This window comes from Archocentrus centrarchus, chromosome 2 (assembly GCF_007364275.1).
Source record: "Archocentrus centrarchus isolate MPI-CPG fArcCen1 chromosome 2, fArcCen1, whole genome shotgun sequence".
In the NCBI taxonomy this organism is placed as follows: domain Eukaryota; kingdom Metazoa; phylum Chordata; class Actinopteri; order Cichliformes; family Cichlidae; genus Archocentrus; species Archocentrus centrarchus.
Window position 1 is genome coordinate 2,883,947 of NC_044347.1, and position 17,449 is coordinate 2,901,395.

At 42.0% G+C, this 17,449-nt stretch overlaps 1 protein-coding gene across 1 annotated transcript; it reads right to left on the reverse strand.

Moving 5' to 3' along the window:
- Nucleotides 1-5,144: 5,144 nt before the first annotated feature.
- LOC115791205 (NACHT, LRR and PYD domains-containing protein 12-like) lies at nucleotides 5,145-17,214 on the reverse strand. Its single transcript, XM_030745357.1, has 10 exons — nucleotides 15,800-17,214; nucleotides 15,243-15,416; nucleotides 14,676-14,849; nucleotides 14,109-14,282; nucleotides 13,542-13,715; nucleotides 12,978-13,151; nucleotides 11,015-11,188; nucleotides 6,028-6,074; nucleotides 5,488-5,852; nucleotides 5,145-5,430 (listed from the first exon to the last, which is right to left on the reverse strand). Exons 1-10 carry the CDS (start codon nucleotides 17,197-17,199, stop codon nucleotides 5,248-5,250), a joined length of 3,039 nt encoding a protein of 1,012 aa, XP_030601217.1. The 5' UTR covers nucleotides 17,200-17,214; the 3' UTR covers nucleotides 5,145-5,247.
- Between the last annotated feature and the right edge of the window lie 235 nt (nucleotides 17,215-17,449).

Sequence of the window (17,449 nt, forward strand, 5' to 3'; positions counted from 1 at the left end):
TAGGCTTCCCCACCTGAAAGCTTATACAGGTTCTTTTTGATGCTCCAAACCAGCTCCTTGCGTGCTGTTGACATGATGTGCTTCCACTGGTGAGACACAGCAGTGCAGTTCCCTTGGCAGAACGAAGATCCTCGCCTGAATCTTGGCTTCCCCTCACGGACACTCACCAGCTGTCGTCTTGGCTACAGCAACGTCACCTCGCGTTGGCCTGATGGTTCTGATATCTCTGGACCCTCTTCCGTCGACGAGTCTATTGGAAGTGGATCCCGGACGAGCCCCCACAATTTGTTACGGGCCCCAGGGATGGTGCCACCATAACAAAAATGAAATCCCTGCAAACACAGGTAACATTCAGGAGCAATGAAGACGCAGTGCACTCGGTTTGCCTTCCAGATTGCATCTGTTTAGCGGGCGGAAATTCACCCCCTAAAGCAACCGGGGTGCATCTTCCCTGGAATCAACGGTTCCACCTGAGGTGTTGCTCCAATTTTACTGTCCTTCTGTATAGTCCATGTTGCCCAATAAATCAGCACAAATATTGGTCATGTTTCCCAAAAATATTTTGAGTCTTTGTCGCTGGAAATCACAGGTAAGCAAATTAAATAAATGAAATTAACAGATTAACACAAAAGTGGCCACACATTTTGGGTGTGCCACATATGGGTGTATGCATATGTATGTGCATGTGTAGATATGTGGATATCATTCTTTGATTATTCTTTTCTCACCTTTGTTTTGTTTTTGTTTTTCTTTCTCACTCCTTTTTGTACCCTTTCCTTTCTGCCTGTCACGCCTGGTATAAATAAATAAAATAAAATCAGAATCAGAATCAGAATCAGAATCTTTATTGTCATTGTACACAGAAGTTGCACAACGAAATTTAAAATGCATTCCTTTCTAGGTGCCTCAGACAATAAATAATAAAATAATAAAAATATGAGTGATAAAAATGATTACTAAAATACAGTGCACAATAGTAAATTAAGATGAATCTAGCCCCAATACACACACCAACGCACGCACACAGTCAGCACTACCACCCCACATCACTGTCCAAACCACACAGAGTTCAGTTCAGTGATAGCCCTGGCATAAAAGCTGTTCCTCAGTCTGTTTGTTCTGGCCTTCATTGTCCTGAAACGTCTGCCTGATGGCAGTAGCTGAAACAAGGAGTGTCCAGGGTGTGAGGGGTCCTGGAGGATGTTCTGTGCCCTCCTCTGGCAGCGGGCATTGAACAGTTCCTGGAGGGAGGGCAAGGGACAGCCTATGATCTTTTGAGCCGTGTTGATGATTCGCTGGAGTGTTTTCCTGTCTGCTGCTGTGCAGCTGTTGAACCACACGCACAGACAGTAGGTCAGGATGCTCTCTACAGAGCAACGGTAGAAGGACACCAGCAGATTCTGGGTCAGATAGTTGCTCCTAAGAACCCTCAGGAAATGCAGTCTCTGTTGGGCCTTCCTGACAATGCTGGTCGTATTGATACTCCAGGTCAAATCATCCTGCAGATGTACTCCCAGGAACCTAAAATCTGAAACCAGCTCCACTTCATCCCCCTTGATGAACAGAGGTTGAATGACATGTGTTGTCCTCCTAAAGTCTACTACCATCTCCTTTGTCTTAGTGGTGTTCAGGATCAAAATACAAACTAAATACATACTAACAAGAGTAGCCTATTGTAAAACTTAAAGAGCTATTCTTGGAAAAGCAAATGTGTTTGGTACACCAGCGTATTCGGATCATATTCTGAGTGCGAAAACTGCCAGACATGACAGGCTTAAAAAAAAAAAAAAAAAAAACATTGAAAAAACATTGTACCACTCCTCACTGTACGCTGTACATTTAAAAACCTACTTTAATTAAAAATCACGTTAGTAATCCGCCGATAAACTGCTGCGTATAAGGCTTTGAGGGCGGGGGATCGCGCACGGACACGCGCACACGCCCTCTCATGCACGCGCAAAGCTTTTTTTCACGAGTGATGGGAGAAGGGATCGGGAGATCGACAAACGGATCGGGGCTGCTTCTGCAGTGATGCGGACGCTGCACCGGTCTGTCGTGGTGAAGGAAACCAGATTTACCCACATGTACATGTGATTTTTCTGATTCTTTAATACACGCTCCAGGTTTTACTTCAAATCATGAAGGACTGCTGGTATCGTTATCAGGCAGCCGTGAGAGACGCTAGATGGAAATATTTGTCAAACATCATTACATCAAACTGCAACAAACCTCATATATTGTTTAAAACTGTAGATGCTGTTCTTGATGTCCCACAGAGTGCCGGCATTGAACCTTCATCTGAGATGTGAAAACTTTCTAAATTTCTTGGTGCACAAGGTGGCTAATGTGAGAGCTCAGATATTGTCCTGTGTTGTCCACCCATCATCCACTGCTCCCTGCTCTGCTGTTTTCTATCAGTTTGAGCCTGTGACTCTACCTTTTTTGTATGAGGTTGTTGGTTATATGAAGCCCTCTGAGTCCCCTACAGATGCAGTCCCTCCACAACTATTTAAAGAGGTTGTTACCACTTTGGGGGCATCTGTTCTTGCTGTTATTAACAGCAGTTTGTCCTCAGGTGTTGTTCCAAAAGACTGGAAGCATGCAACAGTGCAACCTCTGATTAAAAAGGCTGGCTTGGATCCTACTGTGCTTTCAAATTTTAGACCAATTTCCAAGCTGCCTTTTCTTCCAAAAATTTTGGAAAAAATTGTTTATATAGAGTTAAAAGAGTTTTTAGAGTCAAATGACATTTGTGAGGTTTTTCAGTCTGGTTTTAAGCCCTTCCATAGCACAGAATCTGTACTATTAAAGGTTTTTAATGACATTCTTTTAGCTTCAAACTCTGGGGATTAAGTTATCCTAGTTTTACTGGATTTAACAGTGGCCTTTGATACAGTGGATCACAGTATTTTACCGTCTTGTTTAGAGTATTGTGCAGGTACTCATAGCTCTGCCCTGAGTTGGTTGAGGTCCTACCTGGCTGAGAGAACATTCTGTTAGTCTTGATAGTTTGAAGTCTTCATGCTCTCCTCTGCTGTCTGGAATAACCCAGGGTTCTATCCTTGGACCACTGCTGTTCTCATCGTATCTTCTTGCCTTGGGTTCCATTTTTAGAAAACACAAATGTGCTTTCCATTTTTATGCTGATGACAGTCAGGTGTATGTCCCCTTAAAACAAGAAGACTCTTATTCTGTAAAATCTGTTTACGTGCCTTGATGAAGTTCAAACCTGGATGGCACTAAACTTTCTTCATTTTAACGACAGGAAGACAGAGGGTTTGGTTGTCAGTCCTGGTACTACTGGTGGGTTCTCTCCTGTAGATCTGGGGCCTCTAACACTAAACCTCCTGTTTCTAACCTGGGTGTTTTTAACCTAGAAAAGCAGATCAGTGCGGTGGTGAAGTCCAGCTTTTTTAAACTCACAGTTAAGCTCAAACAGATTGTCTCAAAACAGGACTTTGAAATCATAATCCATGCACTCATTACATCACAGCTGATTTACTGTAACTCTCTCTATTATGGGGTTTCCCAGACATCCCTGTTCCGTCTTCAACTGGTGCAAAATGCAGCTGCTCGTCTTTTGACTGGTGCACAGAAGAGAGATCATACTTCTGTTTTGGCCTCACTGCACTGGCTCCCTGTTCATTTTAAAATTATTTTATTTGCTTTTAAGTCATTAAATGGTCTCGCCCCCCCCACCCCCACCTCTCTGAGCTCCTACATGTGCACTCGCCCTCCCGGTCGCTCAGGTCCGCTGATCAGCTGCTCCTGGATGTGCCGAGGACACAACGAAAGCTCAGAGGAGACAGAGCTTTAGCTGTGGCAGGACCAGGCTGAGGGATCCACTCCCACTGCATATTAGACAGACTTCTTCACTGTCTGTAAGTCACTGCTTAAAACCCACCTTTTTTCACTGGCAACTGTTTTAGAGTTGACTTTTACTCATTTTTTTTTAATATATCAATTTTAATTGTTTTTATTGTTTGTGTACTTTATTGTGTTTTGATGTTAAGCACTTTAGTCAGCACTCACTGTTTTTTTTAAAGTATAATATAAATAAAGTTGGTTTGGCTAAATTTAATAATAGAGTTGAGCCAGATTAATGGAAAGACCTGTACAGCTAAGAGGGGCTTATTGTTTATGTTTGAACAATCATTTTTAGTTAGTGGCAATAATTTAAGCTTACCAGGAAATCCACAAATGCATGTAATATGAATCAGATTGTCAGAAGCTAACCCCAGTTTCTCTGTTTTTAATCAGTTTAACATCTGTTTACAAATATAGCATCATTATCACACTGATGAACATTAGTGCTGAAGCTCTGCAGTGTCCTAATGTCAGTATTACTGTATGTGGAAAGTTGTAGTTACAGTGACCACTGAAGAGCAGTGATCCTGATAGTTTCTCTGGGACAGTACAGTTCATCCACATCAGTGTTTGTGTTGAAGACATCAGTGTTGGTCTCAGTGTGGTTAACAGCAGTCAGCAGTCCAATTAGAAAAAGCTCATTTCAAACACTTCATGCAGTTCATCTTCTCACCAGCAGAGGGCCACAAATCACCATCAATGAAGACTTCAAGGAGATGTTAGTGACATCAGAGCTGCACATCAACATCTGATCAATATGGAAGTTCATGTTTCTGTCATTGGATCAGTTGTTACAGAATGACACAAACATGAGAGATGCTGAATGTCTTTAATATTTTATCTTATACAATGAGTACTACTGGAGCACTTATTCAGTCATGGAGCATCCATACAGTCTGTTTGCTATCAGGATTTGGCAGTAAAGCCAGATGTGCTCATATTGTCCTGCTTCTGTCACAGCTTCCAAAAATGAGTCCAACAGTAAGAGCATGTGGAGAGGTTGGAAAAATGGCATTAAGAAAGAGAAATCAAAGATTTGGATTGATTTGAATGAGCTCAGACTGGTTGAAAATGCAGAGGAGCTGGTTGTGAAGTGAGCTTCAGAGAAACACAACATCCTGATATTCACTGTGAAGCTTTGAGTGGAAAAAGACAGAAAAACAACATGTGGATCCTGGAATAATGGCAGCTTCCATCTTTAAAGGACTGAAGAGGAAGAAGTTTACAAGGAATCATTGAGAACAGTTTCAAACATCAACTGATTGAATCCATGAATGTGAAAACGTGTTTGTGAGTGAAAGAGACAGACATGTACAGACTGAACTATCTGTTCAACAGTCAGAGTGTTTCTCTAACAGGAGGACGCTCTTTACACTCAGCTCAGCACAGAGACACTGAGGAACCAGGAGACCCGAACCCAAACCCAAGATAAAGAGGTTCAGTGAATGTGGTGTTGAAGGTGTGGAGGTGGATCAGAGTGTCAGAGGAGACTCTGTAGAAGGACAGAGTGCCAGCAGAACAGTCCACATACACTGCTACTCTGTTAGAGATGAAGGAGACGCTGTAGAAGGACAGAGTGCCAGCAGGACAGTCCACATACACTGCTACTGTGTGAGAGATGGAGGAGGAGGAGGAGGAGGAGAAGTATGTGTATCTGTTATTGTGTCTGACACGCTGAGGACGACCATCATGGCAGTCATAACTCCAGGAATAATCATTGTGTCCAAACACATAGTCATTACGGTTTCCTTTCCTTCCAATTCTTCTGTAACTCACTGTTACATAAATGTCTCCTCTGCACTCGACCTCCCAGTAACAGCGACCAGTCAGACCATCTCTGCACAGCAGCTGATGATGAACATCAAACCTGTCTGGATGATCAGGATATGACTGAACCTTCTCCACACGTGTCACCTTCCTGTTGTTGTCAGACAGTTTGAGTTTTGTGTTCACTGTGTTTGTGTCGATTGTGAGTTGACAGGAATCTGATGGAGAGAACAAACACAATCCAGCTGCAGTTATTGATCCATCATCTGTTCATTGATTGACACTTTGATGATGACTCCTGACATCAGAGATGTGAATGATTGATGTGACAGTTTGAAGATGGTTGAATGTGTGCTGCTTTGTTTTCATCAATCACATTAAAAACACACTTACACTTCCTCAGACCTGGGCTCAGCCATCGCACTCCAGCAGGCTCCAACCTGAAAGGAGGAGGGGGGTCAGAGCAGCACAGTCTCTGTCAGCATGCACACATGGACATTACATCACTCTCATACACACACTGTTACACACTGATAAAGGAACAGGCTAACAGTTTCACACATACACTTCAATCCATATGTGGATCAAACTGCTGATGATCTGGACTGATCCTGGATCTGTCAGTGCTTGGAATCAGTTGTTGGATTAGTTGCTACAGCGATGAATCTATAAAATCAAAGCATGGCTTCACTATTTTACTGATCAGTGTATTGATAATAAGGAGAGCATTTGATCATCGTGATCCTTTAGCTCACCTGACTCATGTTTAGAGAGGTGCTGCTTCAGTCTGGAGGGAATAATCCACACATATCACTTATTTGCACCACATTTTAAAAGAAATTTTGGAGGATCTTGCTGTTGTCCGGAAACTCTTATGAGCTCTGCGAAAGAGCCCCCTGCTCTTCATGGGATGTTCATGGGGGGTTGCTACCAGTGCTCAAAACACGTAAGCAATCTTTCCCTTGTTGATTGGCACATCCCACAATGCACCACACTGATGCATTTGGCACAAGAATTAGCGCTTCTAAATAATTTTGTCAGATTAGGTCAGACATATATGCTTGTTAGGTTCATTGGTGATTATAAATTGACTGTAGGTGCAGCTGTGACCGTGGAGAGGTTGTCTGCGTTAGCCATGTGATGGTGACCTGTCCACATGACCCTGAATTGGTTAACTATGACTTAGCAAAAAAGGAACATGTGAAGATTTCCATATGACAAAGATCTCATTGTTAGGGAGGGTACAATTAAAAAGACGAGTTAGTGGTCCTGATATAAAATCTCTACCTAACAAGAGATTTATTAGGATATAATTTTAGGATACGTGAACTATATTATACTGTGATACTTCCAACAAGATACTATAGATCAGTGCTTCTCAATTATTTTCTGTTATGCCCCCCCCCCCCTCTCCAGCGTGACTATAAATAGTCGGGGCAGAGCCTACTCTACGCCGTGAGTAGGATCAATTGTCTTGTTTCATGATCCAGTTTGAGCCAGGCTTCATCTGCTGGACAGATGACCTCACATTTGACTCAACAGTTTGGTTCATTGACCACTCAGGTCTGCAGCACGAAGAGGCCGAGCAGTTACTGAGACCGTGAGCTCAGGTGGAGCAACTGGGAAACAGCTGGAGGTCCTTCATCAACCACCTGATCATCAACATGAAGAACAGAGAACTTTGTAGCTGCTCCATCCAACCGCATTAAATGCATGATATTTAAGTGTAACTCTTCTGGATTATATGCAAAAATGATCACTCTATCGATCTAATAAGGCCTGGTTTAGAGTTCTGCATCAGTCCTACATACATAACTGACATGCACCTCAAGAAATGTAACTGCGCCTCCACAAAGACTGATTACTGCCGAGGCTTTAGAGGTGCTTTCTGGTTCTATACGCAGGCCCAGTCACTCAGTTAACAAGCAGGAGCAGCATTTAGCAGTTAGCATTAGCTTGCCCATTAGCATCACCCCCCCTCAGAAACGGGGGTGCCTGGCTGAAAAATACAATTCTGGCTACAACCCTAAACAAAGTTTTCTGCCGCTGTTTCACTGCATGGTGTGTTTTACAGGAGAAAAGTGAAGCGATTTTCACAGCTGTGAATTAGGTTGGGCTCTAAGGCTGAACTTGCTGCTTTGTATCAGTTCATATCACAGATAAAAGGACACAAAGTGCGTACTTGTCGTCTTGCTCTAATCTCTGTCTGTGTTTCCCTCTGTGCTGCACACAGATGCTGCAGTAGTTTGGTTTGGACCCTAAAACGTATTTGCAGCACAGAAAGGGGAGCGTGTTCTCCCACGTTTGTGCTCTTCGGCTTCGTGTCCAGACGAGGACCCGCCCACACTCATACGTAAAGGAGCAGTTCACAGAAACGTGGTGGGAACGCGGGCCGTTCTTACACGTTTCACCGGTTTATTGGAACCAGCACGAGCACTGGCTCCTCAGTGGTGGAAAAGTTGCATTACTGACTGCAAAGTGCCCAAATCATCACCCTTCCACCACCATGCTGACAGTTGGTACGAAGTGTTTGTGCTAATATGCTGTGTTCGACTGTCTCCAAACGTGGTGCTGTGCATAATGGCCAAATATCTCCACTTTGGTCTTGTCTGTCTAAAGGGCATTGTTCCATAAGTCTTTGTTCTCATGCAGCTTTGCAAACCTAAGCCATGCTGCCATGTTCTTTTTAGAGATCTCCTGGCAAACCTGCCAAATGAGCCATACTTTTTCCAGTCTTTATCTCTTGCTGGGATGTCAACTCCTGTGAAGACTGGCATGTGTCTTGAATGTTTTCCACTTGTGAATAATCTTCCTCACTGTAGAACAGTGGTTCTTAAACTGTGGGTCATGACAGGTGGGGTGCAAATGATCTGGGTCATGTAGATCAAATGTGCGGAACATTGGATTAATTCTGATGGCAGAAGAAGCAACCTTAGCAGTTATGTTAGCACAGAAACTTGTCAAACTCTCCACCACCGGATGATTTTCTGTTTCATCATGTCCTAATATTTAAAACCTAAAAACAGAGCATTTTTTTTCCAACGAGACTCTGTAGGCCTCATGCTTAGGTACTGCATCAATATAACATCTGTTTTGTTTGTTTTCTAGCTGCAGAAAGGATCATGCCTGTCCACAGTGAACATCTGATGATTAACATGGAGTTCCTCGAGCAGATCTGGTCACAATTAAGAATGCACCAATCCAATATTCAGTATCGGTATCGGACCTGATCTAAATTACTGGATCGGATATCGGAAAGAAATTAAAAATGCAATCCGATCCATTAAATAGCATTTCACCAGCTGCATTACAGTTCTCTGTTGTCTTCTTCTTCTTGTGGGTTTGCAGTTGACCAAATCGGCTTAGAGCTGTAGTACCACCACCTACTGGAATGGAGTGGGGATCAGGAGTTAGAAAAAACCCTCAGGTTCTATAACAGGGGTGTCAAACTCCAGGCCTCGAGGGCCGGTGTCCTGCAGGTTTTAGATGTGTCTCTGCTTCAACACACCTGAGTCAAATACAGAAGTCATTAGCAGGACTCTGGAGAACTTGACTGCATACTGAGGAGGTAATTCAGCCATTTGATTCAGGTGTGTTGGATCAGGAACACATCTAAAACCTGCAGGACACCGGACCTCGAGGCCTGGAGTTTGACACCCCTGTTCTATGAAGTTCTCCGTCGCTGCGACGGATTCCCTTTGACACTGAGTGGATGATCGCTGGCATGTTTTTCCGCCTCCACTGCTCTCTGTGTGTTTGTGTGTTGTGCTCGCTGTGCTGTAGTGATGGGTCGGTCGGGAACAATCCGGCTCTAAGAGTCGGCTCTTCTTTGGGAGCCAAGCCTAAAGAACCAGCTCTCTGAAAAGAACCGGAATTCCCATCACTACTGTCCTGAGAATGAGCTGTTATTTTTCCTCTACTTCAGCTCCCGGACATACTGCTAGTGAGCACCACTATTAGCACTGGTGACCGTCCGGTACCGGAAGGACCCCTTCCCCGTCAAAATATTTTTAATACTTTATATTATACCCTTTATATTATACCCTATAATACCCTGATTAGTGACTAAATATAGACCTGCAGTAGAAACGTATTTAGGAGAATGCTTGTGAATATAAAGCATTACAAGATTACGCTCACGCAGCCCCCAGTTTGTCAACATAAACACTGATGACGCAACAGCAGCAATCAGCTGATTTACGTGCAGCCTGTCTGCACAAGAGGAAAGAGGCGGAGCCGGTGAGCTCAGATGGAGGAAGAAAGTTTTCTCCCTGTAACCTCCATTAAACCTTTACTGGGAAACAGCTGGAGGTCCTTCATCAACCACCTGATCAGTAAGTGAAGAACAGAGAACTTTGTAGCTGCTCCATCCACCCTGTTTGTTTCACACAGGGAAAAACTGCAGTACGGGAGTTAAAATACGCAGATGAACTGTTAATGTGAAAAAAGTATTTCTTATCCAGTTACTTGGGTTATTGATAGAATAATCAATTACTAAAATAATCGATAGTTGCAGCCCTAATGAAATTTGGGCCAGTGCATCACCTTCTCACATAGGAGCAACAGGATTCAGGTGATAGTGTGATTGGTGTGTGAGAGACTGTTGAATTATGTAAAATGTATCCAGGTATTTGAAAATAATTGTTTTTTAAAAAAAGAATCAGATTTGTATTGTATCAGCAGATATCCATATGTAAGATTTTTTTTTATTTTAAACCTTTATTTAACCAGCCAGAGAGATTAAGAACATGTTCTTATTTACAACTGTGGCCTATCAGTATCTGACATTAAAAAAAAGTGCTATTGTGCCATCTCTAGTCACAATACATAAGAATGTCCACATGAGAGACTGTCAAATCTGGACTCAGTGACTCTCATTACTCTTGATCAGCCAGGCAAGTGAGGGGTCCAAATTTTGTTTTTTTTAAAGTTTAATAATGCGTCTCTGTTTGCAATGGTTTTATCCGGTATTTTCTTTGTGACTGACCATAAGCGGTAGTTGACTATAAAATCTATGCCAACCAGCTTTATTTTCTTATGTGTTGTACCATGTTTTTTAGTTTGGGCAACCACAGCTGCCAGTATTTTACCTTAAATTCAATTGATGGTTTTTGCTTGTTTTTTTTTAAACAGTGTGAATAAATGGTGCACAACCGGCAATTATCATTTCAGCTCTTAGAGACGTTCTCCTGGGAGACTCCCTAAATAAAAATCTGCTGCTCTTGTTCAGCTACTATAATGTGTTTGTTGTGAGCAAAGGAAAAATGTTCCTGCATGTGTGATTGTTGATGTCACATGTGCATGAAACAAACAGGAAGTGAGTGAAGGACACAGGAAATGCTTCCAGCTCTTCCTCCTCTATCAGACATCCTCTCCATACCTGAGAGTGTCCAGTCTCCAGCGTGGATCCTTCAGTGCGGCCGACAGCAGCTTCATTCCTGAGTCTCCTGGATGATTGTAGCTCAGGTCCAGCTCTCTCAGATGGGAGGGGTTGGAGCTCAGAGCTGAGGCCAGAGAAGTACAGCCTTCCTCTGTGATCAGACAGCCTGACAGACTGCAGACACACAAAACAACAATCCATCTGTGAGCACTTCAGTAAAGATTTGTTTCTTTTTTCAAAATACATCTAACCACTCAATCAGTAATTCAGCCATATTTTTAAAGTGGAAGCTCCCAACAGATGATAAAAGTCATCTCAAGCTTGAGCTCCTGTACTTAATTATATGTTTGTGGGAAAGCTGCAATTATGTTCTTCCCTTTTGTCAACCTGGCTATCTGGTTGTTAAGTGATGATGTAGATTTCCATTTCCAGGTCCACACTGTCCTGTTTTCAATATGCCACAATGCTGTGTCGCTCGTTTTAACCGATCCGAATGGGGAAAGAAAAAAAACAACACATTCATCTGTGATTTTACTGATGAGAAAGAGAAGAGGAAATGGCTGCAGTTGATAAGGTATGCTACAATCATCTTTAATAGTGACCAGTCACTCACTCTGCCATTGCTATTTATTTAGGAGCATTTGGACCCAGAAATGACGTCAGACTTAAAGACCGGAAAGTGCTGAAAAGACACCTGGCGTGCATCCAGAAGTTCTTCCCGTCTCCTTTTCCTAACCTCGTTTCATCGAGGTCAAAAAAAGGAGGGTAGGAGAATAGATAGAAAGCTTAATCACTGCTTACGTGTTTTGAGTGCTCTTATTGGCTACCAGTGATGACATCAGCGATAGGCAACAGAGCTCATTTTCATTTTTCACTTGCTAGTGCTAATAGCCGTGCCCACTAGCTGACTGTGGTGATAGTTCTGATAGTGAGTCAGTGAAATTTTCACCGCGGTGCTGAATCATTTTCATTAATGCTTACCAGTATGTAAGGAAACTAGTATATTACAAATGACAATACCCTTATATCTCTAAACTGACCAATGCATGAAGTCATTTTCACAAACAAAACAAAATCAAAAACAAAAAATGTGAAAATGAAAACCAAAGAAATCACCCAAAGACAAATAAAAGGTCTGTTGGAGTTTTATATTTTACCCAAAGAATAAAATGACAAATGTTTATTAATTAATTTCTGGGAATTTACTTTTAAACAGTGACTGATGCAAACAGACTTTAATTAATGAATAAATAGATACATTAGATATTAGAAAGTGCCAGACTAACTTCTCTGTCTAAGAGGTTCGGCCACAGTACGTACAGTTAAAGCATCACCAACATCACCGTGTTCTGTTATTAATCTGGACAAGATATCTCTGTATTGATTAAATTGAAACATCAGGGGAGAAGGTGTGCTTTATGGCTGATGAGAGGAATCTGGGTCATGAAAAACCAGCACTGGACAAATGACGAAGGCCAACTCGTAGCACCCAGACTGTTTACATGTAGATAGTGGCAGCACGAAAATGTTACGGTTAGAGAGCAACACGGGCTCAGAGGGGAGGGAGAGAGCACACACAGGCCTGTCTCGTCCTCATGTCCCACATGTACGTGTTATAGCTTCTGATTCTTTAAAATATTAAATGTCTTACTTTATGAATTAAAGTGTTTCAGGTGTCTTCCTTTCACAAATAAACACGCTAACAGGTCACATGACTGTTATTATTAAGGGTAGCTGTTTAAACAATCAAATAAATCATATTTTAAATGATTATTTGTGCATCTGTGGCAAAGTTTGGATCCTGACCTGAGACTGAACAGGTTGGTTTCAGTGATTCTGTGACTTAGAAATAGTGAAAAATACTAAGATAATAACAAACGGATGAAGTTTACATTCATTAGCTAATATTTTTAGTTGGTTAATTTTCTAAGTTCATAAAAACCAGAATCTCTCTTGATCTGACCTGAGAGTTTGCAGTATACAGTGTGGACTCTGCAGCGCATCAGAGAGTAGCCTCACTCCTGAATCCTGAAGGTCATTGTTACTCAGGTCCAGCTCTCTCAGACTGCAAGACCAGGAGCTGAGAACTGAAAACAGAGCTGCACAGCTACTCTGTGAGAGGTTACAGCCACTCAGTCTGTGGATAAAAAAGATATTCATGATCAAATTCAATCACTTTTAATATTGAAACTACAGTTGTAGCCAATCATTTGAGAATGACAACTATTGGTTTTCAAAAGAATGATTAAATGAAATAAACACGCTAACAGGTCACATGACTGTTATTATTAAGGGTAGCTGTTTAAACAATCAAATAAATCATATTTTAAATGATTATTTGTGCATCTGTGGCAAAGTTTGGATCCTGACCTGAGACTGAACAGGTTGGTTTCAGTGATTCTGTGACTTAGAAATAGTGAAAAATACTAAGATAATAACAAACGGATGAAGTTTACATTCATTAGCTAATATTTTTATTTGGTTAATTTTGTAAGTTCATAAAAACCAGAATCTCTCTTGATCTGACCTGAGAGTTTCCAGTATACAGGGTGGACTCTGCAGCGCATCAGAGAGTAGCCACACTCCTGAAACCTGAAGGTCACTGTTACTCAGGTCCAGCTCTCTCAGACTGCAAGACCTGGAGCTGAGAACTGAAAACAGAGCTGCACAGCTTCTCTGTGAGAGGTTACAGCCACTCAGTCTGTGGATAAAAAAGATATTCATGATCAAATTCAATCACTTTTAATATTGAAACTACAGTTGTAGCCAATCATTTGAGAATGACAACTATTGGTTTTCAAAAGAATGATTAAATGAAATAAACACGTTAACAGGTCACATGACTGTTGTTATTATTAAGGGTAGCTGTTTAAACAATCAAATAAATCACATTTTAAATGATTATTTGTGCATCTGTGGCAAAGTTTGGATCCTGACCTGAGAATGAACAGGTTGGTTTCAGTGATTCTGTGACTTAGAAATAGTGAAAAATACTAAGATAATAACAAACGGATGAAGTTTACATTCATTAGCTAATATTTTTAGTTGGTTAATTTTGTAAGTTCATAAAAACCAGAATCTCTCTTGATCTGACCTGAGAGTTTCCAGTCTACAGGGTGGACTCCGCAGCGCAGCAGAGAGTAGCCACACTCCTGAATCCTGCAGGTCGTTGTTACTCAGGTCCAGCTCTCTCAGACTGCAAGACCAGGAGCTGAGAACTGAGGACAGAGCTTCACAGCTTCTCTCTGAGAGGTTACAGCCACTCAGTCTGTGGATAAAAAAGATATTCATGATCAAATTCAATCACTTTTAATATTGAAACTACAGTTGTAGTCAATCATTTGAGAATGACAACTATTGATTTTCAAAAGAATGATTAAATGAAATAAACACGTTAACAGGTCACATGACTGTTGTTATTATTAAGGGTAGCTGTTTAAACAATCAAATAAATCACATTTTAAATGATTATTTGTGCATCTGTGGCAAAGTTTGGATCCTGACCTGAGAATGAACAGGTTGGTTTCAGTGATTCTGTGACTTAGAAATAGTGAAAAATACTAAGATAATAACAAACGGATGAAGTTTACATTCATTAGCTAATATTTTTAGTTGGTTAATTTTGTAAGTTCATAAAAACCAGAATCTCTCTTGATCTGACCTGAGAGTTTCCAGTCTACAGGGTGGACTCTGCAGCGCATCAGAGAGTAGCCACACTCCTGAAACCTGAAGGTCATTGTTACTCAGGTCCAGCTCTCTCAGACTGCAAGACCTGGAGCTGAGAACTGAGGACAGAGCTTCACAGCTTCTCTCTGAGAGGTTACAGCCACTCAGTCTGTGGATAAAAAAGATATTCATGATCAAATTCAATCACTTTTAATATTGAAACTACAGTTGTAGCCAATCATTTGAGAATGACAACTATTGATTTTCAAAAGAATGATTAAATGAAATAAACACGTTAACAGGTCACATGACTGTTGTTATTATTAAGGGTAGCTGTTTAAACAATCAAATAAATCACATTTTAAATGATTATTTGTGCATCTGTGGCAAAGTTTGGATCCTGACCTGAGAATGAACAGGTTGGTTTCAGTGATTCTGTGACTTAGAAATAGTGAAAAATACTAAGATAATAACAAACGGATGAAGTTTACATTCATTAGCTAATATTTTTAGTTGGTTAATTTTGTAAGTTCATAAAAACCAGAATCTCTCTTGATCTGACCTGAGAGTTTCCAGTCTACAGGGTGGACTCTGCAGCGCATCAGAGAGTAGCCACACTCCTGAAACCTGAAGGTCATTGTTACTCAGGTCCAGCTCTCTCAGACTGCAAGACCTGGAGCTGAGAACTGAGGACAGAGCTTCACAGCTTCTCTCTGAGAGGTTACAGCCACTCAGTCTGTGGATAAAAAAGATATTCATGATCAAATTCAATCACTTTTAATATTGAAACTACAGTTGTAGCCAATCATTTGAGAATGACAGCTATTGATTTTCAAAAGAATGATTAAATGAACTGACTCCCAAAAACGTCATTATCACTGTTTCAACATTTCAACATTGGCAAAAACAGACCTGCTAACATCATTTCAGTGATACTAGAGATCACTTCATCGTGCTGACTGAGCTACAATAGCAGAGTGGATGCTTTAAAAGGAGGGCGGTGCTTGAAATCATTGCTCCTCTTCTGTTAACCACACACCACACAAACAATTTATTTGTTTTTTTTATTAAGTAGATTCAACATTCTAAAAATTAAGGTATGATCACATATTTACTCACAGAGCTTTGTTGGAGGCTTTGACCACTGGCAGCAGCCTCAGCAGAGCCTCCTCTGAAGCAGAGTATTTCTTCAGGTCAAACACATCCAGATCTTCTTCTGATGACAGTAAGATGAAGGCCAGAGCTGACCACTGAGCAGGAGACAGTTTATCTGTGGAGAGACTTCCTGAACTCAGGGACTGTTGGATCTCCTCCACTAGAGAACCATCATTCAGTTCATTCAGACAGTGGAACAGATTGATGCTTTTCTCTGTAGACAGATTCTCACTGAGCTTCTTCTTGATGTACTGGACTGTTTCCTGATTGGTCTTTGAGCTACTTCCTGTCTGTGTCAGCAGGCCTCGTAGGAGACTCTGATTGGTCTGCAGAGAAAGACCCAGGAGGAAGCGGAGGAACAAGTCCAGGTGTCCATTTGGACTCTGTAAGGCCTTGTTCACAGCACTCTGGTAGAGGTGTTTCTCTATCTGGGAGGTTGTTTGTTGTTCTTCCAGCAGATTGACTCCAGAGTTGATGAAGGTCAGATGGACATGAAGAGCAGCCAGAAACTCCTGAACACTCAGATGGATGAAGCAGAACACCTTGTCCTGGTACAGCCCTCTCTCCTCTTTAAAGATCTGTGTGAACACTCCTGAGTACACTGAGGCTGCTCTGATATCGATGCCACACTCTGTCAGGTCTGATTCATAGAAGATCAGGTTTCCTTTCTGCAGCTGATCAAAAGCCAGTTTTCCCAGAGACTCAATCATCTTCCTGCTCTCTGGACTCCAGTGTGGATCTGTCTCAGCTCCTCCATCATACTTGACCTTCTTCACTTTGGCCTGAACCACCAGGAAGTGGATGTACATCTCAGTCAGGGTCTTGGGCAGCTCTCCTCTCTCTCTGGTTTTCAGCACATCCTCCAGAACTGTAGCAGTGATCCAGCAGAAGACTGGGATGTGGCACATGATGTGGAGGCTTCGTGATGTCTTGATGTGGGAGATGATCCTGCTGGCCTGCTCCTCATCTCTGAATCTCTTCCTGAAGTACTCCTCCTTCTGTGGATCAGTGAACCCTCTGATCTCTGTCACCATGTCAACACACTGAGCAGGGATCTGATTGGCTGCTGCAGGTCGTGTGGTTATCCAGAGGTGAGCAGAGGGAAGCAGGTTCCCCCTGATGAGGTTTGTCAGCAGCACATCCACTGAGGTGGACTCTGTAACATCAGTCAGGATTGTAGTTTTGTGGAAGTCCAGAGGAAGTCGACACTCATCCAGACCATCAAAGATGAACACAACCTGGAAGTCTTCAAAGCTGCAGATTCCTGCTTCTTTGGTTTCAGTGAAGAAGTGATGAACAAGTTCCACCAAGCTGAACTTTTCCTCTTTCAGCACATTCAGCTCTCTGAAAGTCAATGGAAACATGAACTGGATGTCCTGGTTGGCTTTGTCTTCAGCCCAGTCCAGAGTGAACTTCTGTGTTAAGACTGTTTTCCCAATGCCAGCCACTCCCTTTGTCAGCACTGCTCTGATTGGTTCATCTCTTCCAGGTGAGCCTTTAAAGATGTCTTCTTGTCTGATTGTTGTTTCTGGTCTGTCTGGTTTCCTGGATGCTGTTTCAATCTGTCTGACCTCATGTTCCTCATTGACCTCTGCAGCCCCTCCCTCTGTGATG

Excerpts from the sequence above, each read along its gene's own strand:
- LOC115791205 (XM_030745357.1), bottom strand. The coding sequence starts at position 17,199 with ATGTTTCCATTGACTTTCAGAGAGCTGAATGTGCTGAAAGAGGAAAAG. Across the intron at positions 14,283-14,675 it reads TGTAGACTGGAAACTCTCAG|ACTGAGTGGCTGTAACCTCT; the intron begins GTCAGATCAAGA and ends TTTTATCCACAG. Across the intron at positions 13,716-14,108 it reads TGTAGACTGGAAACTCTCAG|ACTGAGTGGCTGTAACCTCT; the intron begins GTCAGATCAAGA and ends TTTTATCCACAG.